This window comes from Mobula hypostoma, chromosome 29 (genome assembly GCF_963921235.1).
Source record: "Mobula hypostoma chromosome 29, sMobHyp1.1, whole genome shotgun sequence".
NCBI classification, from domain to species: domain Eukaryota; kingdom Metazoa; phylum Chordata; class Chondrichthyes; order Myliobatiformes; family Myliobatidae; genus Mobula; species Mobula hypostoma.
Genome location: NC_086125.1, coordinates 30,163,842 through 30,190,007, shown reverse-complemented (window position 1 = coordinate 30,190,007; position 26,166 = coordinate 30,163,842). Strand labels below are relative to the sequence as shown.

The window sequence follows — 26,166 nt, the reverse complement described above, 5'->3', positions numbered from 1 at the left end:
CCCTCCACCTCAATCATCCCCTCTTCCTACAATCAACATTCGTTCAAAATTCAAGCTGGGGTTCACCAAAGCTTTCCTGGGCTTTTACTCTGTAGTGATGCATGATCGATGCCTTCAGTTTAAAAAGGAGGATGTAAACTGTCGGGCTGAATATAACCAGAAACTTCAGCGGCCTCTCCATTGTTATCAGATATCTCCTATCTCAACAATGGCATCTTTATCTCAGATTTTCATAACACACATCTATGTCTCAAAAGAATTTCAACCATTCCTGTGGTCAAGAACTTTACAAACTCTCCCACACTTCACTTTTAGTATCCTCACTCACAACATCTTGGACTTGCTTTCTCTGTGACCTCCTCTGAATTGTGACCCTGCACTTTGGGAAATGGGGCCAACCTGGGAATGGTCAGGGATGGGTCTGCTGAACTGCTTTCAGTGGGCTATCACACATACTTCCTTCTTCATGTATTCTGATATCCTTCCCCTTTTCCTACAATGTATACAATCTAAAGGCATCAGCATATTAACATTAACCTATTTTCCTCCATTTTAAAACTATGACCTTATCTTGTATTTCTCAGTAACTAAGACCATAAGATGTAGAGCAGAATTAGGCCATTGGGCCAATTGAATCTGCTCCACCATTCCATCATAGGTGACTTATTAGCCCCCCGCAGCCCCTTTCTCCTGCCTTCTCCCCATAACCTTTGATGACCTTACTAGTGAAGCATAGCAGTTAGTGTAACACTATTACAGCCCAGGGTGTCAGAGTTCGGAGTTCAATTCCAGTGTCATCTGTACGAAAAGTTTATACATTCTTCCCAGCGCATGGGTTCTGTCCCACAGTCCAAAGATGTACCAGAGAACAGGTTAATTGGTCATTGTAAGTTATCCTGTGATTAGGCTAGGATTAAATAGATGGGGTGCTGGGTGGTGCGGCTGGTCGGGCCAGAAAGGCCAGATCCTCTCTGTATCCATAAATAAATATTTCCAATGATTCGGCCTCCACAGGTGGCTGCGGCAATGCATTCCACAGATCCACCACCTTCTGGCTAAAGAAATTCCTTCTCATCTCTTTTCTAAAATCCTTGGATTCTAAGACTGTGCCCTCTGGCCCTAGATTCCTCCACTATTGGAAACATGCTCACCACGTCCACTTTGTCTCGGTCTTTCAGTATTGTAGGTTTTAATGAGATCCCCCACCATTCTTCTGAACTCCGGTGTCTCCAGGCCCAGAGCCCTCAAATGCTTCTTAAACTTTAACCCTTTCATTGCTGGGATCATTCTGGTGAACATCCTCTGAACACTCATCAATACTAGCACATCCTTAATTAGCACATTAATGTTTACATCGCATTCTGGCCTATTATTAGAGATCAGATCTATTTCTTCCTGCTGTTACTGAGACTTACTCACCTATAACGTCACCATTAAAAAGTCTGATATAGCCAAGTGGTCATCAAACCAATTGTGTCAATACTGAATAGGGCTGTGGCTTTTTCCATTTAAAATTCCAGAGGTTGCAAGACACACACGACTGAGGAAACGGGCCGCACTTGTTGGACAGGACTTCAAGGCACCGGATCATGGGAACAACACGCCATCTGAACACAGGACTACAACGGCACCTGATCATGAAAGCATTCCTGATAACAGGAACACACTCGAGCCAGGAAGTGGGAACTTACCAGAGCCGGGGAATGGGAACACATTCAACCTGATCATGCAGAGCACATCAGAGTCAGATAACAGGAATATAAATGGGCCTGAAAATGAAAATGCAACTGAGCCAGGTAACCTGAGAACAGCTGAGCCAGGTTACAGGAGCGCAGCTGAGCCAGGCAACAAGAGCTCATCTGATCCATATAACCAGAACACATCTCAGCCAAGTAAAGGGAGCATGCCTAGAACTGAAAATGGCTATACACCTGAGCCAGGTAACAGAAGCACACCTGAAGCTGGAAATGGGAGCAAACGTGAGGCTACAACAGAGCTAGGTAACAGAGAAAATTATGCATCCTATTCTCTATCTGTGTGATCGCTGTACTAACAGCTTCAAATGCTTCTCAGTTCCAGAAAGGAAGTGAGGACACTCATTACCTCATCATCTCTCAGCTTTTGTTATTCTTTCCCTAAAATGTTAATCTGTTTCAGAATTTGAAGAAACCAGCATCCCCTTCCCACCCTACAACTTTCTCTGCTCCAGGACAATCCAACTCAACAAGTCCAGTCTATCCTCATAACTGTACACCCCACCCCAGGCCACATCATAGCAAATCTCCCCTTGCCCTCTCCAGCACACTCATGCCCTATAGTGACAACCCCAAACTGTACACAGTACTCCAGATGTGACCTCAACACTGTTTCACACCATTCTACATAACCCCCTGTTCTTAACTTCTGTGCTCGAACTAATGGAAGCAGATCCCATACAATATCTCAACCAATGCCAGGGGTCCCTGCAGCTGCACCAGGTCACCTCCACCCTCTGTTCTGCCCAGGATCCAATCACTCAATGGATATTATTTGCCCTTACTCTTCCCAATTTGCACCACCTCAGATATCAGAATTAAATTCCCTCTACTCTGCCCACCTTACTAACCAGTGTTGTTTACCATTCAACTGGGTCTTCTAATATAAATTAACAAACTCAGAGTGGATCAAAATATGAGCACATTTACTATTTTACTTGCAAGGGGAAACTACCTCCAAACAACACGCCCGAAAACAGTTTCCGATCATAGGTTTCAACCAAAGCACTTTTATACTTCTTTTTACAAGAGAACAGTAATTAGGATGCTCCATTACATTCCTCCATTATCTTTGTCTAAACATCTGCTCTTTAGAAGCCCCATCCTGTTTCCCTCTGTTGTCTTCTCCGGCCACAAAAAAAAATCACGTCTTAAAAAAAACAACTTCCTCCCATAAAACAGACTTGTGCAAGTTTTCCCACGCAAGCCAGCACAGTATTTTGGGATTTCTTGGACCTTCATTTTGTCACATTACATTTTACAGAAGTTACAAACTCATAAAGACTTCAGGGTTAGAGATATATTTCATCATCAGTCAGTATCATCCTGGGGCAAAGATTATGCTCCTCGCTGTTAGCAATGCCACAAATCTCAATCAACCTACATCACCTCCAAAGTGTAAGTGAGTACAACAGACAGCATAGGTCCCAGCACATCCCCAAGGCACACCACAGGTGATGGGCTTCCAATCACAGTGATAAGCCCCCACCATCACCTGCCCTTCCTGTACCAACCTTCCGCGATCATCCTCCCTCTTCAACCACACCGCATCAGCCCTGTAAGTCCATCACATTGCACCTGTGCTGCAACCCATCAACCTCCTGGGATGAGTGTTGTCCCAGAGAGGAGGGAACTTTGGAAGGGGATCTAAGAGGTTTCATGGGAACCTAATGGTTAACATTTTCATCCAGAGGGTGGTTAGTGCTTGGAATGAGCTACCAGCAGAAGTGGTTGAGGCAGATAAAATAATAATATTTACAGGTATATGGATAGGAAAGGTTTAGATGGACAGGTGTAACAAATAGGATTAGCTAAGGTGGGAATCTTGGACCACCTGGACCAGTTTGGCTGAAGGGCCTCTTCCATGCTGTGTGAGTCTATGACTCGTTCTGCTTGGAGGGGCTGGATCCACAATTGGGCCACATCTCCTTTCCTGAGGCGAATGTACCAAAGGAAGATTTATAATGATCAGTAGTTTGACTGCTTCCCATTATCAAGGTGAGCTTCTACAATAATTCCCTGAAGCTCCCTGGTGCTGGGACAAAACTCCTGTCTCTCGGTCAGTGAAGAATGAAGTGTATTTCTCAGTGTGCTACAAAATCCACAAGTCCGAGGACGTGTTCTTCAGTGAAGTAGCCATTCTGCCTGCTGTCATTTCAGACCCTGGTCCATCTTCCACTCTGTCCACTGATGTCAGGAACCACAGTGATCCTGCTAGACAGTGGGATCCTAGACTGACCACTACCCTGGAGCAGGTGAGTTCATATGGACGTTTCTCGTGCGGCCTAGTGTCATCCCCTTCACAAACAGGGAGGCTGTTCCCACTCACTGTTTCCTCTAGGGTGCACGGCAGCACTGTAATTGAAATGCTCCCTTTATTGCAGCTGGAAAAAGTTTAGGAAACATGAAAGATGTTCTTTGTTGTACTGTAATTCATTATACCTTCTAATGAATAAAATTAAAAAACATGATTTTTCAATTTTTATTCTAAATATCCATAATATGCATATTGCAAAAAAACATTTAAAGTACTGTACCGCAGAGTTTTCAGGCCATGTAAAAATTTCCCGCTTGGAGCAATGGTTGGTCCACGCTGCTGTAAAGAAAATTTAGAGGGAATGTTGTCCCCACTCTTCCCCAGCTGACAATTCCTCCCATATGAATGTCACAGGCGCTAACGCTGGAACCCTGCCCCATTCCTCCCCTCCCTTGCACAGCCTTTCTGGCCATTTCACATCCAGGCTGAGGTCACGGAACTCCTGTGTCCCACTCTCCAGCACTGTTACCCCCAATTGCTTTATCAGTGCCCAGCACCAGACGTTATGTTGTAATTTACACAAAGAGGCTGTGCAATGAGACATGCATGTAATGGTAGCAGGGACACCAAAGCATCAGAGTCAGGAACAGCTGCTTCTCTTCAACCGTTCTTCAAACAACGAACACAACCCTAATCACTGCCTCAGTAAAGCAACACTGTCACATTACCACTACAATGGACTTTAAAAAACATCAGACACTACAGCACAGTACAGGCCCTTCAGCCCATGATGTTGTGCTAACCTTTTAACCTACTCCAAGATCAATCTAACACATCCCTCCCACAAAGCCCTTCATTTGTCTTTCATTCATGGGCTTATCTAAGAGTCTCTTAAATGTCCCGAATGTATCTGCCTCTGTCACCACTCTGGCAGTATGCTCCATGCACCCACCATTCTGTGTGTCACAAAACTACATCTGACCTCCCCAATCCCCTCCGTACTTTCCTCAATCACCTTGGAATTCCACCTTCTCGTTTGTTGGCTGTTTTCTTTCTGTTCTGATTGTTTCTCTTTAAAAGTTGTGTACGATTTTTTTTTTACCTCGTAGATGTTACTTATCTGTTACTGTGTGCCTGTGATGCTGCTGCAAGTAAGTTTTTCACTGCACATGTGCACACACATACGTCTGCACAAATTCTTGATGTTCACTTTGACTTTAGCAGACACTGACAGACCACAAAGGTAAACTTAAACCTCTCTCTCTCTCTCTCATATCTCCTTAGCCATCTTCACCTGGGAGACTATTTTGCTCCATGATAACGAATGTGAGTCACCTCTTCAATAAACCATGCTATAACCCCATCAAAGGATCACCATTTAAGGTGAGCAGTAACCCATCAAATTTGGACGATAGACTAGAATCCAGATTATGCAACTGTGTACATCACCCCAGTATCATCACCCATCGCCCCAGCAGTCATTTCCACACTCACCTCTCTCGGAGCTAAGTTTTTTTCCCCCCCATAAACTTTCCTCCAATCACTTTAAAATTACACCCCTTCATATTAGCCACTTCTCCCCTGTCTACTCCATATATTTGCTTGTGGTTCTTTACCCAACTCCATGGGAAATTTGTTCCCGCTCAGCGAGCCACATGCCCCTGAAAAAAACACTCCTCACTCCATCAAATGCCTGATGATGTTGATCAGCCATTTCACACCTCCCCCTGCAGGTTTCCCCCTGATGTTATGACATGGATCTTTAGTAACCACTCTCAGCACCCTTTCTGAGCCATTAAACATCTGTGGAGAGTGCATTTGTCTCTTCTACTCCCTACTGCCCCCATTGCCTAGGGCTTTCTGCTGAGATGCTGAGGCCTAGGTGTACAACTCCTGATGAGACCGACACCACACCTCAGGAGGAGACTGACACCACACCTCAGGAGAAGACCTCAGCCCAAAGGTGGAGCCACATCTGTTCAGTATGGGGAGGTGAACCAGCTGTTTGTCCTGCCTCACCCAACAGACTTGCCACGCTAATGAATGATCAACTGTTTCCTTTTGCAAATGAAATATTAATGGGGGATGGTGCTTGAAACTATCTCCCTGCACTGAATGCAGGAGATCGCGATAGCGTAAAGCAATCTGAAGTCCTTTGAAAGCAATCACGGATGTTCACTGTGGAAGAGAAACACAGGAAACAATGTTTGTCACTTGGCCAAAAATCCCATTTGGGTTTTGACTGTCTCCAAGCTTTAGATGATCCTGATGAAGGGTCTCTGCCTGAAACGATGACCATTTCTTCCCCTCCATAGATGCTGCACCACCTGCTGAGTTCCTCCAGCATTTTATGTGTTTTGCTCTGGCTTTTCAGCATCTGCAGAAACTTTTGTGTTTAGGTGCACTTTGTGGTGGGCCTCATCCCAGGGAAATGACCCCTGAGAGATGTTCCCTCCTGGATCCTGTGGAGAGAAGTAGAAGAGGCAAGAACTCAGCCTGGAGCCAGGTGGTTAAAGTGTCCCAACCCGTATGATGCAGGACATGTGAGTCATGGGGACATGGGTGGACACACCACGTGTCCCACACCACAGGCACTGTTGGGACAGAAACAAACACTGGGTGCAGAGAGAATCTCTTGTTTTTCACCTACTGAAGTAACTTTTCTTTGCGCAGGATGTTGTCCAATACGTCACTCAACTGCTGATGGAGGACTTCCCACTGGCGGGCATGAGGCAGGATGAGCGGATAAACTCGGCCTCCAGTATCCTGATGGCGGTGGAGAGAATGGCCATCACACTGGGGTTGACCTCAACCCTGGACCAAGTGATGGCCATGTCCAGGCAAGAAATGGGTAAAGCTGCACAGCACCCGTTCCCAGCACCTGCAGCACAAGGGGAGAGCATTACCAAGAACATCAAGCCAGTGAAGGTCCTTCCTCCTGCTGGCGGAGCCGTCATACAGATTAGGGCTCAGAATTTCACCAAGTAAAAGTGGTGGGCTCTGGAGACAGGAGGAAGAATAAATGGCCATCATGTGAAAAATAGGCTGAACGGTCTCAAATTGTGCTGTGAAATTCTAGGAAGAGAAATGACTGACAAATAGAGACCACTTGCGAGAGGCAGCCCTTGTCAGTTGTGTGCCGGTGATCCACAGGAGTCAGACATCAATCAGTGGATGAGGAGGTGGGAGTGACACGGTGGGGAACAAAGGAAGGGAGGAGGGAGTGTGATGCCTGGTAGATGAGAACAAGGCTCAGCTCCAGCCTCACCAGTGCGCAGAGGGTGGGGTTTCATTCCTGCTAAGGTTTGTTGTCCAAGTAGCAGAAGGTCATCACTCCCAGGCTAGGCTACTACTGGGACGTGGGAAGTAAGTTCCTGAGAATGGAAGAGGCTTCTACTCATTGGTTTCACTCTTAGAACTGCAGGTTATTCATGTGGACAGCTCCCCCAGTGCTGGCGGTATACAGCTACAAGCTAAGGACAATGCCCTGGGCGTTTCATGGACGACAGCCAACAAGACCTTCGGGAAAGGTACCATACCCTTCTGCTCTCTCTCCACAAGGCACTGCCTCCCTTTCTCACATCCTAAAAAGTCCACACTGTCCCTCCTGGCTGCAGTGTTTACCTCCACTCCAGGCCGTAGATTACAGCCTCACCTCCTCACTTCACGTTTGTTCGTGCAGCATTTAGAGACAACCAGGCTGACCCATGACAGTGCAGATGGGGCTTACCATAGTCACCGTTCAGTTTACCAGCTCTTGTTCAGTTCCGATGTCAAGTTCATTTTATCCAAGTATCTTTATTATCTCAGTCACGTGCTTTTGTCCCAGACAACTGAGGTTCCGCTGGTGAATTCAGCTATCTAAGATCTTCCTCACTGAGGATAATGTGGACCATGTTCCAGACAATCTAACGGGGATGTACCGTGGAAGAGAGGTTTTAAACCTATTTCAAGACCAAATTCCACAACCCTGCTTGCCTTTTCACAAAAATGTCATAAGAGTCATAGGGCACCACAGCACAGAAACAGACCACCTAGTCTCTGCTGTTGGCCCACACCCAGACCACAGCCCCCATACCCCTCCCAATGTGGAGATAGAGTCTGGTGGCTACTCCCTGAGACTGTGGGGGTAAGCTGCACCGTGAACTGCTATGGTCCATCTGCAGTAGATACCTCTCTACTGGGGAGGGAGCTCTGAAATTTAGATGATGTAAGGCTGCCAATACACTTCCACGGCAGGATGGTGTGTGATAAGGAGGGGAATTTGCAGGAGGTGGTGCCACTCTCCAAGGAACGGGTGAGAGGATACACTGATGGACACCTCAAAGAGAAACGATGAGAGAGAGGGACTGCTTCAGGTGGGGTTGGGTGGGGATCTGCTGTATGATAGGTACTGTGGGAGGGATCAGGTGTATGATGAGGGTTTTGGATGGGGGTCAGGTGCGTGATGTGAGCTGTGGGAGAATCAAAGTTAGTTTCCACTGTTTCCTCTCTAATGGTACATCCTCACTTCCCTCTGGTGTTTCCTGATTGATTTCTTCTCCTTCTCCCAGGTTCTGCTGTGTTTGCTTTCATTGTATACGACAATCTGGATCCAGTGCTGCAGGGAGCATGCTATAGAGACGAAGAGAGCGAAGACTTTCAGGACAATGTTCAACTCCACTCTAAAGTGGTTTCAGCTGCTCTGGAGTTCTCACCCAGAACCAGCTTTTCTGTGGTTGTAAAATTTGTCTTGAAGCGTAAAGAGGTTTGTGAGATTAGCAAGATCAGCTCAGTACAGCCAAGCACCTGGTACATTGAATGTAACTTAATACCCAAGGCAGTTATTGATCAAGGCAACACACACACAAAGTACTGGAGGAACCCAGCAGGTCAGACAGCATCTTTGGAAAGGGAAAATCAGTCCAACTATCACTTGCCAAGCTTGTATTCCTACCCCCTCTCTCAGGGTTTCAGCCTGAAACATCAACTGTTTATCCCCTCCAACCTGCTGAGTTCCTCCAGCATTTTGTATGCACTGCTCTGGATTGCCCGATCATCAAAAATGCTGCAATATAGGATCTTAAATTCATTAAATACATCAGGAATAGAAGGCATGTGTTATTGACAGGAATTGCTGGAGTGTTGTGCCCAGTTCTGGGGTCCACACTGTAACATGGAGGCTTTACAATTGGATACTTGTATGAAAAGGCCTGTTTTACCTCCTCTAGGGCAGCACCCGAGACTGCAACATCAGACTTGAGGGTACTGCTAACAGATTTGTCTGAAAGCGAGGCCTTTGAAACAATCTCATTGTGCACCGTCAGTAACTGTCGTTCTGCTCTCCATACCTCCCCCTTCACGTCATTCCACCTTAAGTCACCATCCAGAGCTGGACAAGAGCTGACTGTGTCACGTCATGTTCTGCAGGTAGGGACCACTGCTGGGAGATTGTCCTGTGTGTACTGGCACCACACCCCGACAAGGAGTTACTGGTCCATGAGCGGCTGTGAACTGGTGCAATCCAACTTTAGTCACACGACCTGCCAATGCAACCACTTGTCCAGCTTTGCCATCCTGATGTCTTTCAACGAGCAGGTGCGTGTTTGTCCTTCCCTACGAGTCACTCCTCTTTCAGAGCCTGAGCGATACACAAAAACTGAGAAGCCAATGTAAGGAAGGAAGTAAACATTTGTTTTACAAAGTAACGTCCAGAGCTGCCGGGGGTTACTGGGCTTATTCTGAGTGCCGATCTGTCATCAGGGACAGTTCAAAGTAGATTTATTATCAAAGTACAAATATATCACCTTGAGATCCTTATTCTTGAGAGCATCCAACTTTGGTTCGGCCAACAATGGGGCAAGTGATGGGCAACAAGTCGTGTGACAAACCTGCAGCAATATGTACTGGGAGCCAGGAAGAGAGTGTACACTGATGGTGAAGACAAGGCTAAGCTTAGGTGGTCAGCAGCCCAGTCTGTGAAGATTGTGTGCATGTACTGGCAGGCATACTCTCATCCAGGGACACATTAAAATCCACCCCAAACACTGGCTGGAGCAATCCCTTCAGGTAGTTTCAAGAAGGAGCTCAGCAACTTCCTAGTGTCCCGGATTCACTTCTACAGAATAAATCTTCCCTGAGCATCTTTGCCTTGTTTGCTCCTTCTCCTGGGGACTGGATTCAGGAAGTTTGGAAAGAAGTGTAAAGTGGTACATTTTGGGAAGTTATACAAGGACAGGACTTACACAGTGAATAGCAGGGATCTGGGGAGTTTTGTATAACAGGGAGACCCAGAGGTAAGGCTTCATCGTTGTGGACTCGCTTTCAGGGACTCTGCAGTTCATTTTCTGTGTATTGTTTGTTTACTTTTTATTGTTTACATGATTTATTCTTTTCTTGCACTTTGGATGTTTGTCAGTCTCGGTTGTGTGAGGTTTTCATGGACTCTATTGTGTTTCTTGGTTTTGTGGCAGCATGCAAGAAATCTCGAGATTGTATATGGTCTAGATTCTTTGATAATACTTTGAACAGAGTTCCCTGTAAGTGGAAACACAGGTAGACCAGGTGGTGAAGGATACATATGGTATGCTTGCTTATATCGGAGGGGCCATTGAGTACAACAGTACGTGACATTGGAGAGACCATACCTGGAATATGGGTGCCATTCTGGTTGCCCAGCTGTAGGGAGGATGTGATGAACCCACAGAGGGTGCAGACAAGATTCACATGGAAGTTGCCAGAACTGGAGGGTTTGAGTGATAAGGAGAGATTAGACCAGCTGGGACTGTTCTCCCTGGACAGCAAGAGACTAAGGAGTGATGTTGTAGAGGTTAATAAAACCATGAAGGGTGTAGATAAGATGGATGGTCACAACTATTTCCCCAGGATAGGAGAGTCTGAAACTTGAGGGCACAGATTTAAGGTGAGAGGGGAAAGATTTTAAAGGAGACCTGAGGGGAAGGCTTTTCACAATGAGGTGGGTTTATGGAACCAACCGCCAGAGGAAATGGTAGAGATGGGTACAATTACATTTAAAAGCCATTTGGCACATACATGGATAGAAAAGGCTTAGACAGATATAGGTCAGACCTAGGCAAATGGGACTAGCTTTGATGTGAATCTTGGTTAGGATGGATAAGTTGGGCCAAAAGGCCTGATTCTACGACCAGCTCCTACTGTGTATGATTGGGTTCTGAGCGGGAGAGTTCAGCTTAATTTGCTCCCTGATTCTATGGTCAAATTGGAAGGCACACTCACTTCTTCTGGACCAAGTAGCTCAGAACGATTCCATTCCTCTGCTCCCCCATGGAACTGTGACAGCTCTCTCCCAGTGACCCAACAGCCACCCTCCTCTCCTCCCACAGAACTGTGCCAGCTCTATTAGGTGATCCAACGATCACTACCCACCCCCCACCAACTCCTTCCCTCCTTCTCTGTATTTTTTTGTTCCTTCTTCATCTAATTTCAAGTTCGTCAGTTTCTGTACGTTTCAGTGAGCACTGGACCCCACTGGGCTGTATTTCTTCCTTTAGTCTCCAGTGGAGTTAGTGGACACAGTGAGCACTCACCTGGAACATAGAGTCATAGAGAACTACAGCACAGTAGACCCTTTTGGCCTATCTAGCCTGTACTGAACTGTTATTCTGTCTAGTTCTATCAACCCGCACCTTGAACGATAGCACACCATGCCCCTCCCATCCGTGTATTTACCCAAACTTCTTTTAAATGTTGAAATCTAAACCACATCCTGCATTTCACTGGCAGCTGGTTCCACACTAGCACCATCTTCTGAGTGAAGTTTCCCCCGAGGGTTCCCCTTAAATATTTCAGTTTTCACCCTTAACCTATGACCTCTAGTTCCATTCTCACCCAACCTCAGTGGAAGAAGCTTGTTTGCATTTAACCTGTATTATCCTGTCATAATTTTGTATACCTAAATATACTTAATTATAAATCTTCCTTTAGTAACAACTTGACAAGTTCTCCAGCACAGGGAGTGGTGCGGAGTGGCGCACAGTGACAGATATGGTAACTCTGCCTGTGTCTGTGTGATGTTTAACTGCTCACTGATGGGGGAAGAGGAGAGTTGTGGTGGAAAGCAGGAAGATGGTTTAAGCTACTGTTGATTTGTGGTATCAATCAGACGTTGGGGAGAGTGAGGGAACCATGGGTGGGTTAAGGACTGTCAGCTCAAGACCACCCACTGAAACATCTGCAGCCCTAACCCATCACTTCCTTCCACAGCTACAGGACTATTCGCAGGACTGCCTCTCAGTGATTACCTTCATTGGGATCCCGATATCACTGGTGTGTCTGCTCACTGCCCTTGCCACCTTCACCTTTTGCTCACAGGCCAGGAACGCTGTGAGCGCCACCCACACACACCTGTGTCTCAGCCTCTTCCTGGCCGAGCTGCTCTTCCTGGTGGGAATCAACAGGACTGTCAACCGGGTGAGATACTGGGGTGAAAGTCAACGTCAACCAGGTGACTCACGTGTGTCATTGCTAGCGAAGCTGTGTTAGTGGTTGTTTACTTCACTAACAAAGTGATGAAATGGTGGGAATTACCCAGGAGATCCTCTGGTCTACCATCATTATCACAATTTCATCAGGACTAACTAACCAATCAGGGAGAGCATGTGAACTCCATACATGCATCGCTAGAAGTTGGGATCGAATCTAGGTTGCTGCAGTCATAAAAGCACTCCAGCACGGAAATACGCTCTTCATCCCATCTAGTTTGGACTGACCGGTTTTCCTGTCTGGTCCTATTAACTCGCACATGGACATAGCCCTCCATACTCCTCCCATCCAAATACTTTTTCAAACCTATCTTAGATGTTACAATTGATCTGCATTCATCACTTCCACAGGCAGCTCATTTTAAATTTACAATACCATTTGAATGAAAATTAACCCCTCAGGTTCCCATTAAATATTTCACTTTTAACCCTAAACCTATGACCTCTAGTGTCACCCGACCTCTAGTGTCACCCAACCTCAGTGGAAATACGTTGCTTGTATTTTCCCTATACATACCCCTCATAATTTTGAATACTTCTATCAAGTCTTCCCTTATTCTGCTATACTCCAAGGAACAACGTCCTAATATATTCAACCTTCCATTATAACTCAGGTCCTCAAGTCCTGGCAATATCCTTGTAAATTTTCAATGCATACTCTTTCAATCTTATTGATCTCTCTCCCATGCGTAGGACTGAACACAATATTCCAAATTTGGCCTCACCAATGCCTTGTGCAACTTCAACGTAGCATCTCCTGTACTCGTTGTTCCGATTTATGAAAGCCAATCTCTCTCTTTGTGACCCTATCTACCTATGACGCCACTTCCTAGATCCTGCAATTCTTTCACACTTCTTAGTGTTTTACTTGCTACACCACACACTCTAAGATGACTCCAAAGTAACATAAGAGAGGGTAATGATCAATGGGGGTAGGGAGTATCCAGTCTTCCGCCAAAGGGCCTTTGAAGCTGGAGATGAATTGGCACTTGGAACGTTACTGTCAGATGATGGCATTAAACACATGGAGGTCAGGACAAACACCAGTGGAAAGGTGGCACAACCCAAGGGAACTCCTCCATCACTTTTTATGTCTGACTTTTATGTGTGTTTGTTTTGTAGGCAATGTGTGGCATTGTCGCAGGGTGCTTACATTACTTGTTTCTGGTGGCCTTCACTTGGATGAGTTTGGAGTCAACTCAGCTGTATCTGATGGTCAGGAACCTCAGGAAGATGAGAGTGTCTAATTCCAGCCAGTTGGGGAAGGTCATCTACCCTCTGGGATATGGAAGCCCCGCGCTGGTAGTGGCCATCTCTGCAGTGATTTACCCCAATGGATACGGATCAGAGCGAAAGTAAATGTGGTGATTTATTCTTCCCTGGCTCCGATAATTACTCTCTGCCCCAGCTCATGCTAACACAAGCTCTGACTACCCCTATCTCCATCAAATGGCACAGCATGAGCAACGAGCATATCAGCCCGAACTTCAGAAGGAACTAGGTCCATGACACTCTCGTGTGCTATTGGGCCAGTCCAGGGAGACATGTACCCATTTGTAGGAGTGGGAGATAGGAATCCTCAGCCACTCTGGGCTTGGGAAGTTTCCCCCTAAATGAGATGTGAAGTGGCCAACTGTTAACTGAAAGCAGTTCCTCAAGCTCCTAGATTTATTTGATATCAATGAATTCTAACCACTTTTCCTCAACGTGCTTCTCTTTGAATTTTAGCTGCTGGTTACAGGTGAAGAATGGTTTTGCCTGGAGCTTCCTGGGACCGGTTTACTTCATCATTTTGGTAATTACTTCTTAAATTCCTGATATTGACAGATTATTTCTCATTGAATATCTTTTTACAAAGAATTTCACAATTAACTTTCTGAGCAGTTCATTTAACAATTTCTCTGATAACTAATTCTTGACTGCCTCTGGTGTGGATATGAGCGGTCATGTCCTGCCTTCAGAGATACCAAATCGAGCCTGTCATTCCTGGGGATAGAGACCACTGCACCTGAGGGAAGTTTACCAACTTGGCAGGGTGGGAACCAAACTGAAGAGACGGAGGAAGAGGCGATTAGCTCACAAATAGGGAAAGCTTGGAGACAGTGCAAGAGGGAGGATAGGCAAGTGATAGAGAAGGGAGGTGCTCAGACCGATGGTTTAAGATGTGTCTATTTTAATGCAAGGAGTATTATGAACAAAACAAACAAGCTTAGCGCATGGATCAGTACTTGGAACTATGATGTTGTGGCCATTGCAGAGACTTGGATGGCTCGGGCAGGAATGGTTACTTCGCGTGCCAGGCTTTAGATGTTTCCAAAAGGACAGGGAGGGAAGCAAAAGAGATTGGGGCGTGGCACTGTTGATCAGAGATAATGTCATGACAGCAGAAAAGGAGGAAGTCATGGAGGGATTTTCTACGGAGTCTCTGTGGGTGGAAGTTGGGAACAGGAAGGAGTCAATAAATCTACTGGGTGTTTTTTTTTAATATAGAGCACCCAATGGTAACAGGGACATCGAGGAGCAGATAGGGATACAGATTCTGGAAAGATGTAATAATGACAGGGTTGTTGTGGTGGGAGATTTTTATTTTCCAAATATTGATTGGCATGTCCCTAGAGCAAGGGGTTTAGATGGGGTGGAGTATGTTAGGTATGTTCAGGAAGGTTTCTTGACACAATATGTAGATAAGCTTACAAGAGGAGAGGCTGTACCTGATCTGGTATTGGGAAATGAACCTGGTCAGGTGTCAGATCTCTCAATGGGAGAGCATTTTGGAGATAGTGATCACAATTCTATCTCCTTTACCATAGCTTTGGAGAGGGATAGGAACAGACAAGTTAGGAAAGCGTTCAACCGGAGTAAGGGGAAACATGAGGCTATCAGGCAGGAACTCGGAGACGGATGTTCTCAAGGAAACGTACGGAAGAAATGTGGCAAATGTTCAGGGGATATTTGCGTGGAATTCTGCATGGGTATGTTCCAATGAGACAGGGAAAGGGTGGTAGGGTACAGGAACCGTGGTGTACCATGATCAAGGAGAAAAGAGCTTATGAAAGGTTAAAAAAACTAGGTAATGATAGAGATCTGGAAAATTATAAGTCTAACAGGAAGGAGCTTAAGAATGTAATTAGGAGAGCCAGAAGAGGCCATGAGAAGGCCTTGGCAGACAGGATTAAGGAAAATCCCAAGGCATTCTAAAAGTATGTGAAGAGCAAGAGGATAAGACATGAGAGAATAGTATCTATCAAGTGTGACAGTGGAAAAGTGTGTATAGAACTGGAGGAAATAGCAGAGGTACATAATGAATACTTTGCTGCAGTATTCACTACAGAAAAGGATCTTGGCGATTGCAGGGATGATCTACAGCAGACTGAAAAGCTTAAGTATGTAGATATTAAGAAAGAGGATGTGCTAGAGCTTTTGGAAAGCATCAAGTTGGATAAGTCACTGGGACTGGACAAGATGTACTCCAGGCTACTGTGGGAGGTGAGGAAGTAGATTGCTGAGCCTCTGGCGATGATTTTCAATGGGGACAGGAGAGGTTCTGGAAGATTGGAGGGTTGCAGACGTTGTTCCCCTATACAAGAAAAGGAGTAGGTAGCCCAGGAAATGATAGACCAGTGAGTCTTACTTCAGTGGCTGGTAAGCTGATGGAGAAGATCCTGAGAGGCAGGATTTATGAACATTTGGAGAGGCATATTATGATTAGGAAGAGTCAGCATAGCTTTGTCAAAAGCAGGTTGTGCCTTACCAGCCTGATTGAATTTTTTGAGGATGTGACTAAACACATTGATGAAGGTAGTGCAGTAGATGTAGTGTATATGGATTTCAGCAAGGCATTTGAAGAGGTACCCCATGCCAGGCTTATTGAGAAAGTAAGGAGGCATGGGATCCAAGGGAACATTGCTTTGTGGATCCAGAACTGGCTTGCCCACAGAAGGCAAACAGTGGTTGTAGACAGGTCACAATTCTGCATGGAGGTCAATAACCAGTGGTGTGTCTCAAGGATCTGTTCTGGGACCCCTACTCTCTGTGATTTTTATAAATGACCTGGATGAGGAAGTGGAGGGGTAGGTTGGTTAGTAAATTTGCTGATGACACAATGGTTGGGGGTGTTGTGGATAGTGTGGAGGGCTGTCAGAGGTTACAGCGGGACAATGATAGGATGCAAAACTGGGCTGAGAAGTGGCAGATGGAGTTCAACCCAGATTAAGTGTGAGGTGGTTCATTTTGGTAGGTCAAGTATGATGGCAGAATATAGTATTAATGGTAAGACTCTTGGCAGTGTACAGCATCAGAGGGATCTTGGGGTCCGAGTCCATTGGATACTCAAAGCTGCTGCGCAGGTTGATTCTGTGGTTAAGAAGGCACATGGTGCATTGGCCTTCATTAGTCGTGGGATTGAGTTTAGGAGCCCAGAGGTAATGTTGCAGCTATATAGGACCCTGGTCAGATCCCACTTAAGAGTACTGTGCTCAGATCTGGTCGCTTCACTACAGGAAGGATGTGCAGAAAGGGTGCAGAGGAGATTTACAAGGATGTTGCCTAGATTGGGGAGCATGCCTTTTGAGAATAGGTTGAGTGAATTTGGCCTTTTCTCCTTGGAGCAACGGAGGATGAAAGGTGACCTGATAGAGGTGTATAAGATGATGAGAGGCATTGATTGTGTGGATAGTCAGAGGCTTTTTCCCAGGGCTGAAATGGCTAGCACGAGAGGATACACTTTTAAGGTGCTTGGAAGTAGGTACAGAGGAGATGTCAGGGGTAAGTTGTTTTACGCAGAGAGTGGTGTGTGCGTAGAATGGGCTGCCAGTGACGGTGGTGGAGGCGGATATGATAGGGTCTTTTAAGAGACTCCTGGATAGGTACATGGAGCTTAGAAAAATAGAGGACTATGGGTAACTCTAGGTAGTTTCTAAGATAAGGACATGTTCGGCACAGCCTTGTGGGCCGAAGGCCCTGTATTGTGCTGTAGATTTTCTATGTTTCTAAACACAAATGATCTCCAAAATAAAGCAATTTAAAAAACAATATCTCCCCTCAACTGGAGTTGTACAGGATGGACCTAGGCCCTTTGGTCCATCACACCAACACTTACCCATTCCCTTCATTTGATGCCAAAGGGGACCCCAATCTCTGGCTGTTTACCCGCCCCTTTTAGAATGTCCTGTAACTGAACAGAATTGAATTGACTTTATTTCTTACATCCTTCACATACAGGAGGAGTAAAAATCTTTACGTTACGCCTCCATCTAAATGTGCAATGATAGTAACTTATAATAAATAGAACACTCAATGTAATATACACTCAAATTAGCGTGAGTTCATCAGCCTGATGGCCTGGTGGAAGAAACTGTCCTGGAGCCTGCTGGTCCTGGCTTTTTTGCTGCGGTACTGTTTCCCAGATGGTAGCAGCTGGAATAGATTGTGGTTTGGGGTGATTCGGGTCCCCAATGATCTTATGAGCCCTTTTTACACACTTGTCCTTGTAAATGTCCTGAATCATGGGTAGTTCACAACTACAGATGCACTGGGCTGTCCGCACCACTCTCTGCAGTCCTGCAATTAAGGGAAGTACAGTTCGCATACCAGGCAGTGATGCAGCCAGTCAGCATGCTCTCAATTGTGCCCCTGTAGAAAGTTCTTAGGATTGTGGGCCCATACCAAACTTCCTCAACCGTCTAAGGTGAAAGAGGTGCTTTTGTGCCTTTTTCACGACACATCTGGTGTGTACAGACCACGAGGTCCTCGGTGATGTGGATGCCAAGGAACTTAAAGCTGCTTACCCTCTCAACCTCAGATCCATTGATGTCAATAGGGGTTAGCACGTCTCTATTCCTCCTGTAATCCACAACCAGCTCCTTTGTTTTTTCAACATTGAGGGAGAGGTTGTTTTCTTGACACCACTGTGTCAGAGAGATGACTTCTTCCCTGTAGACCACCTCGTTATTGTTTGAAATAAGGCCAATCAATGTAGCATCATCAGCAAATTTAATTAGCAGATTAGAGCTGTGGGTGGTGATACAGTCATGGGTATACAGGGGCCAGAGGACGGGACTCAGTACGCAGTGAGAGTATTGAGAGGGGCTCCCATATTGAGAGTCAGAGGGTTGAAGGTGAGGGAGCCCACTCTTACAACCTGCTGACAGGAAGTCCAGGATCCAGCTGTACAAGGCAGGGTCAAGGATGAGGTCTTTGAACTCTGAACTGTCCAAGAGCTTCTTAGACCCTAGCACCAGAAAAGCCAGACTCCATCCTGAATTCACTTCTGTAGAAACGTTCATCCATTAAGTCTCGTGCTCGCTAGGACACTTGTACATCTGAGCTACCCACAGTGTTCATTCAACACACTACTTTCCAATGGGACTTTGTAGAGAGACACACTCAAGGATGTCCCGGCCATGATCCTGGGGTGTCTATTCACCCACACTTTCCGACACAGCTTTGCTGGGAGATACACTCAGAGATGTCCTGAAAAATCTGCCTTCTACCTGGTGAACACAGGGCAATCAGTCGTAAAGATGTGCTGTGTATGTACGTTTCTGCCTTCACACCACAGGGTCTCCAGTTAGTGCTCAATATTCTGGCTAAAATGAAAGTTTCGATCATAGAACATTACAATATAGTACAGACACTTCAGCCCATGATGTTACACTAACCTACTAAGATAAATCTAATCATTTCTTCCTGCATAGACCTCCATTTTTCTATAATCCATGTGCCTATCTAAGTACCTCTTAAACGCCCCTATCTGCCTCTACCTGCACCCCTGGCACCCACCATGCTCTGTGTAAAAAAAAAACTACCTCTGACATGGCCCCATACTTTCCTCCAGTCACCCTAAAATTATGCACCATCCCATTAGCCATCGCTGCCCTGGGAAACAGTCTCGGACTGTCCACTTGATCTATGCTTTTCATCATCTTGTGCACCTCTGTCAAGTCATCTCTCATCCTATAGATGCTGGCATCAAGATCATAAAGTGTGTCTTAGAGGGAGAAGTAAGGGGTGAGAAGTGGGGGGAGGGGATGGATGAGGGAGTCTCTACTCAAGGTGTCATGTTCTTAGGGAACTGACCCTTATCAGACGCAGAGCAGAGGTTCCCTGGGCTCAGTTCTGTTGTGGAGGGGTCAATGTCCAAGATTGGGAGTTTAGAAAGCTTGAGATTCTGAGGGGAGGATTTGGTCAGAGTTGATGCAGAGATGTTGCCCCACCTGGAGGGAATCCAATATTAAGAACATATTCTCTTAACAGCATATGAAAGCACTATAGGACTATTAAAACAAACTTCACACCATCACCCTGAGGCAATTAATATGATCACTATTCTAGTTACTACACCACACCCTTCTATCTAATTACCGCACTGTGCACTACACCAATTTATGTACGATTACATTGAAAATACATGCTGTTATTTATATATTTATGCACATTTTATTCCATATCTATACTTTAACCTTTAACTTTATCTTTTACATAATTGTTATTATTGTTGAACATTATTTTTTTGTTGCATGTTGCTCCCTGACCAAAACACTGGAGCAAATTACATACCTAATAAAGTTGATCCTTGATATTTTCAGAGGTAGAGGCCACCCGCCTAAATCAGTGGAGACAGGTTCTTCTCCCAGAGAGCCATGGCTGTTGTAGTGGGAGTCTTATCTCATTGGATAGCGGAAGAAGATCAAGAATCCCTAAATTCTGGAATGGCTCCAGAGGACTGCAAATATCACTCCACTCTTTAGGAAGTGAGGGAGACAGAAGAAAGGAAATTGTATGCTAGTTAGCCTGACTTCAATGGTTGGGAAGATGTTAGAGTCCATCATTAAGGATGAGATTTTGGCATACTTGAGGGCACATGATAAAATAGGCCAAAATCAGCATGTTTCCTTAAGGGGAAATCTTGCCTGACAAACATGTTGAAATTCTTCAAGGAAATAGCAAGAAATATAGACAAAGGAGTCAGTGGATGTTGTTTACTTGGATTTTGAGAAGGCTTTGACAAGGGGCTGCACAGGACACTTCTTAACAAAATAAGAGTCCGTGGTATTACAGGAAAGATATTAGCATGGATAGAAGATTGGCTGACTAGCAGGAAGCAAAGAGCGGGAATAAAGGGGGCCTTTTCAGTTGTGTTTCATGGCCATCAGTATGCTTACTTTCACCTTGTATGACAGTTGTCTGGATGATGGAATTGATGGTTTTACAGCCAAGTTTCCAGATGATACAAAGATAGGTGGAGGGGCAGGTAGTGTTGAGGAAGCAGGGATTCTGCAGGACAGACTGGGAGAATGGGCAAAGAAGTGGTAGATGGAATATAGTGTAGAAAAGTGTATTGTCATGCATTTTGGTAGAAGGAATGAAGGCGTAAATAGACTATTTTCTAAATCAGAAGAAAATTCGGAAATCAGAGGTACAAAGAGACGTGGGAGTCCTCGTATAGGATTCAACAAAAGTAAATTCACAGGTCAAGTCAGTGGTAAGGAAGGCAAATGCAATGTTAGAATTCACTTCAAGAGGACTAGCTAGAATATAAAGGCAAGGATGTAATGTTGAGGCTTTATAAGTCCGCATGGAGTATCGTGAGCAGTTTTGCACCACTTATCTAAGAAAAAATATGCTGGCATTGGAGACAGTCCAGTGGAGCTTCACAAGAATGATTCCAAGAATGAAAGGGTTGATGAATGAGGAGCACTTATTGGTCCTGGGCCTGTAGAACTGAAGTTTTGAAGAATCGGGGGTGGGGGGGGGGGAAAGAGAGGATTTCATTGAAACCTATAGAATATTGAAAGGTCTAGATAGAGTGGAGAAGATATTTTCAATTGGAGGGGAGTCTAGGACCACAGGTCACAACCTCAGAATAGAGAGAAGAAATCCATTTAGAACAGAGATGAAGGGGAATTTCTTTAGCCAAAGGGTAGTGAATCTGTGGAATTCATTGCACAAACGGCTGTGGAGGACCAGTGATTAGATTAGATTAATGTTTTTCCAGAATGATATCATGAAAACACATGACAAACCGACTTAAAAACTAACAAAAACCACATAATTATAACATATAGTTACAACAGTGCAAAGCAATACCGTAATTTGATAAGAACAGATCACAGTACAGTAAAAGTCTCAAAGTCTCTCGAAAGTCCCATCATCTTACGCAGACGGTAAACCTCCAGCGCCAACTTGCTGATGCAGCATCCTGGAAGCATCCGACCACAGTCCAACTCCGAGTCTATCCGAAAACTCCGAGCCTCCGAGCACCATCCCTGCCGAGCACTTCGACCTCAGCCCCAGCAACAGGCAATAGGCAAAGCCGAGGATTTGGGGCCTTCGTCTCCAGAGATTCTCGATCGGCAGCAAAGCAGGCATTTCAGAAGTTACTCCAGATGTTCCTCCGCGCTTCTCATAGCTGTCTCCATCAAATCCGGATTGTGCACGGCATCCTACTTCACAAATACGATATTCATTTGGAACCGCCGCGCCGCCATCTTCTCCTCCCTCCATATATTTAAAGCAGAGGTTGATAAGTTCTTAATTAGTCAAGAGGTCAAAGATAACAAGGAGGCAGAAGAAATGAGGCTGAGGGATAATAAATCAGCTAGGGTGCAATAGCTGAGCAGACTCAATGGCCTAATTCTGCTCCTGTGTCCTTTGGTCTTATTGGTTATGCGTCCATCCCCTCTGCTTCTCAGCTCTGGTATTTTCTGGTGTGGTTCAGTAAGATGATGCCCAGAGCCCTGTGGCCAACATGTGATGTTCCAGCCCTCAGAGTCTCTGCCTGCTTCAACCGGCATAGTTTCCCAGATCCCAAAGTGAAATGTTCCCTCTGCCATTCATTCAGATTGGATAAGTTTCTAGATTATGATCAGGCTTCACCTGAAGAGTCTCATGTCTCCCTCCCAAACATACCCACCCGCTGTACTGAGGTAGATAACATGCATTCCTCTCTGTCATCACATCTAAACTGTAATGTATCCAACAGGCCAACACATTTCTCTTCACCATGACTCTCTACACATTGAATGAAGAGCTTTCCAACCGTGACACAAAAGTGTCAAAGATTAAAGACACAAGGTAAGATTACTGTGATGGGTTCAGGAGACAAAAATGAACCACAAAATTACTGGCAGGCCATTAGCTGTACAATAATGTGCAGCTTACTAAAAGCTGAGAGCAACTGTACCACACAATAATGCATTCCCGGGTGTGTGCATGTGAGGGCGGGGGGTGGGGATTAGCACAATGCCCTACTGCCCCAGCGGTATCACCAATTAGAACTCAATTCCCACTGCTGTCTGAAAGGAGCCTGTATATTCTCCCTATGATGGTGTGGGTTTCCCTTAGGTGCTCTGGATTCCTCCCACATTCCAAACATGTACCTGTTAGGATTAGTTCATTAGTTAGTTTTGGACATGCTAAGTTGGTGCTGGAAACATGGTGACACTGGGCTGTCCCCAGCACATCCTCCAACTATGTTGGTCATTGACAGTAAAGACCCATTTCACTGTTTCAATGTACATGTGACAAATAAATCTAATCATCTTAAGGCTTTCTCACTTTGCTTAAGATGTAAATGATTCTCCATCTGAAGCCTGGGCTTAACCTATAGTAAGTTTAGCTGCTTACACATTGACAATAGGAGTAATGCACAAAAAGCTGGAGGAACTCAGCTAGTCAGGCAGCCTCTACAGAGGGAATGGACATATTGGGCTGAAACTGTTGCTGACAGCTGACAAAGTTACGACGCATGCCAGTGATAGTAAACCCGATTCTGATTCTGTAGTTTCTCTCCATTACAGGATGCTGATATTTAAAGCCATTTCACAGGTGTTCATCCTGGGCTGTACTTGGATCCTTGGCCTGTTCCACTTCCAAGAGGAAACAGTCGTGATGGCCTATCTGTTCACCATCGTCAACAGTTTCCAAGGCACTTTCATCTTCATCATTCTGTGCCTCCTGAATCCCAAGGCAAGTGGTATCATAGTTGATCATTTAAATATTTACAGTGAAATAGAATTACTTATAACCTAGGGATGCAGTTGACTAAATGAGTCAGACACAAATGTGTGTTTCATTCCTGAGATTTTTATACTTCTCTTGCCGGGAGACCAATATCACATCTGCTCTTTATACTTCCTAACATCATCCTAAACAACCTGACTTTAATTATAAGGTCAACCCTCCCTCCCAAACTTCAATGCTTTGGTTGAAGTCTCAGCCAAGAGCACGCAGTCAGGGCCAACAGCTGAGTGTGTTACTGAGAGCCGTACTATCACAGCAGTCACCTTTCAATTGAGATGTTCACCCAGCTAACCAATTACACTCTAGGTGAAAGTCAATCACCACCAGTTGCTATGGGGAATGGAGCAGATGCTTCTCTCCTGGTAACCTGGGCAATATTTACGCCCCACTCAAAAACAAATGTGGACTTTGCAAATATGTGTTTGAAAACTGCCTGGATATCTTTCCCTTTGATCGGGAGGCTTGAAGCTGAGGCCCTAGACTGTAAAAATGACAATAATTTGCCATAAATTGGCTCAATTAGAGTAGAATAGGGCCATTCCACCATGATACTCCCTGTGGTGGGATCAGAACACCAATGGTACCAGGCCAAAGTTCCTACAGGCCACCAATAGCAAACACCAGTCCCGCTTTCAAAATCATAAGCTATTTTGTTAATGGTTAACCAATGAGCTAGTAAAAGTGGTTTCAGGGATCTCAGATGATCTTATTCAGGTGTAATCTCTAATAAATTTCCTTTTTTTATACTTAAGGTAAGGGCTGAATACCAGAAGTGGATTTTCTCCATTTGCAAGACCAGGAGAGTCTTATTCAATTCTGAATCTACCAAAACGACACCATCTGTCACATCAGTGAGTGTGTCCATGTTAGTGACAGCACTTCACAAATTTACAATCCTTGCCAACCAGCACGAGCACATCTCTTACAGCAACACACCATCATTATCTCCTTTATAGTCACTGGGCCAAAAGGTCTGGAACCCCCTTCCTCACAGAGCATCATGATACACACTCCATTCGGGTCTGTCTTTCCAAGGGGCAGTCAGCAGCAGACAGCTGTGTTGAGAAGGAGGAGGGAAGTCAGCAAGTCTAGAACTACCAGCCTGATGACTGTGAGTCGGCAAGTCCACTGGATACTGGGGGCCTGGAGGCTGTCTGCGTGAGCAGCTAGGTGGGTGGGTAGGAGGGTTGGAAAGGGGTTTTGTTTGCTTTTTTAAAAAAATTTTGTTGTTATGGTGGCATTGTTGTTCTACTGAACAATGTGAACATGCTAATTGGATGCCGGAATGCAAGGTGACACTTGCAGTCTGGTCCCAGCACTTCCTTGGGTGTGCTCGTTATTAACTCAAACAATGCATTTCACTATATGCGTTGATGCATACATGATAACTAAACAAATCTAATCAGAGATATAACATTTCACAGTGACAATGAGAGACATCAGGAAATGGGCCGTGTTTACTGGGTTAGTCTGAGCATCAAGTGTGGTGAGGAGGAAATGGTGATTGCTGAGAGACTCATGGATGGGTGGACTTCAGTTCAATCTGTGTAGAGTTTGCAGATTCTCCTGGTGAACAATGGTGGTAAATGGCCAAAGAATCAAAAGGGGATCTGATTGGCGTGGGTGAGAGGGAATAAATGGCAAGGGGTACATGAACACATGGAGGAAGTGATGAACTACTCCCTGGACCTGGTGCTCTCCTCCTGTGTCATAACAAGTGAATACATAGAGGGGGAGTAGGTCTGAACATGAAGGTCTGTCACATCGTTATTGAATGGGCATCCCAGACCAGTTCTGTGACGGTAGCACCGTGGATGATCTTTACCAGAACAGGTCTACATTTCTCCACAGAGTTCCCCAAAGAATGTTGCACGTCATCCTCACCTGTCATATTTCACCCAGACAAAAATCATGTCAGCTGGGTAACACTGGGGAAAGTAGTGTTTGAAAGTAGAATTTTCAGTATGGATACTGGAGTTGTCCCTCTGAACATGGTTAAATCTAAACTTCCTCGCACATTCAGAACTCCAGACTAAAGCCATGTTCTTCTCCACAGGAAACAGTGTGACCAAATGGATCCAGGTTTCTGCTGTTACAGAAAATGCAGCAAGATCTGTTTCAAGAAAATGTGAACGTGCTACTTTCTAAAATGACATTCATCTCTCATATCTGCTCATTCACCAGAACCATCTCCAAATGGGTCCAATGACCATGGCAAGTCACCTCGAAGTGGTCAATTTTACCATGCATTTGTCAAGATGCCTTTCGTTGAAAGTTTATTCCATTAACATTTCTACCCTAAAGGTAGAAGTGAATTTTCTACTGACGACTTTGGAAGGAGACAGCTTAATCCCTATGGATTATTTAGAGTAAAGCAAAGTATTAAAAAGGATTGCCTGATCCTTTAACATAAGAGATTATGTAGATGTTGTAACTCCAGAGCAACACAGCAGGTCAGCAGCATCTATGGAGAGGAATAAACAGCTGATGTTTCATGCCAAGACCCTTTATCAGTACATGATGAAGGGTCTCAGACCAAAACATCAACTGTTTATTACCCTCCATAGACGCCACCTGACCTGTTGAGTTCCTTCAGTACTTTGTGTTGACCATTACTTTTATGCAGAATGTA

The 26,166-nt window shown here is 45.1% G+C and overlaps 1 protein-coding gene across 1 annotated transcript in view; it reads left to right on the top strand.

Moving 5' to 3' along the window:
* The window catches only part of LOC134339298 (uncharacterized), a 96,636-nt gene extending 71,069 nt beyond the window's left edge, over positions 1–25,567 (top strand). The window contains exons 23-35 of the mRNA XM_063035675.1: positions 1,521–2,000; positions 3,915–4,009; positions 5,296–5,394; positions 6,685–6,862; positions 7,428–7,541; positions 8,565–8,758; positions 9,421–9,588; positions 12,235–12,441; positions 13,635–13,867; positions 14,241–14,307; positions 22,495–22,586; positions 23,312–23,480; positions 24,287–25,567. Of these exons, the coding sequence (XP_062891745.1) occupies positions 1,521–2,000; positions 3,915–4,009; positions 5,296–5,394; positions 6,685–6,862; positions 7,428–7,541; positions 8,565–8,758; positions 9,421–9,588; positions 12,235–12,441; positions 13,635–13,867; positions 14,241–14,307; positions 22,495–22,586; positions 23,312–23,480; positions 24,287–24,490 (2,300 nt within the window). The 3' untranslated portion in view covers positions 24,491–25,567. The remainder of the gene's footprint in view (positions 1–1,520; positions 2,001–3,914; positions 4,010–5,295; positions 5,395–6,684; positions 6,863–7,427; positions 7,542–8,564; positions 8,759–9,420; positions 9,589–12,234; positions 12,442–13,634; positions 13,868–14,240; positions 14,308–22,494; positions 22,587–23,311; positions 23,481–24,286) is intronic.
* Positions 25,568–26,166: the final 599 nt, after the last annotated feature.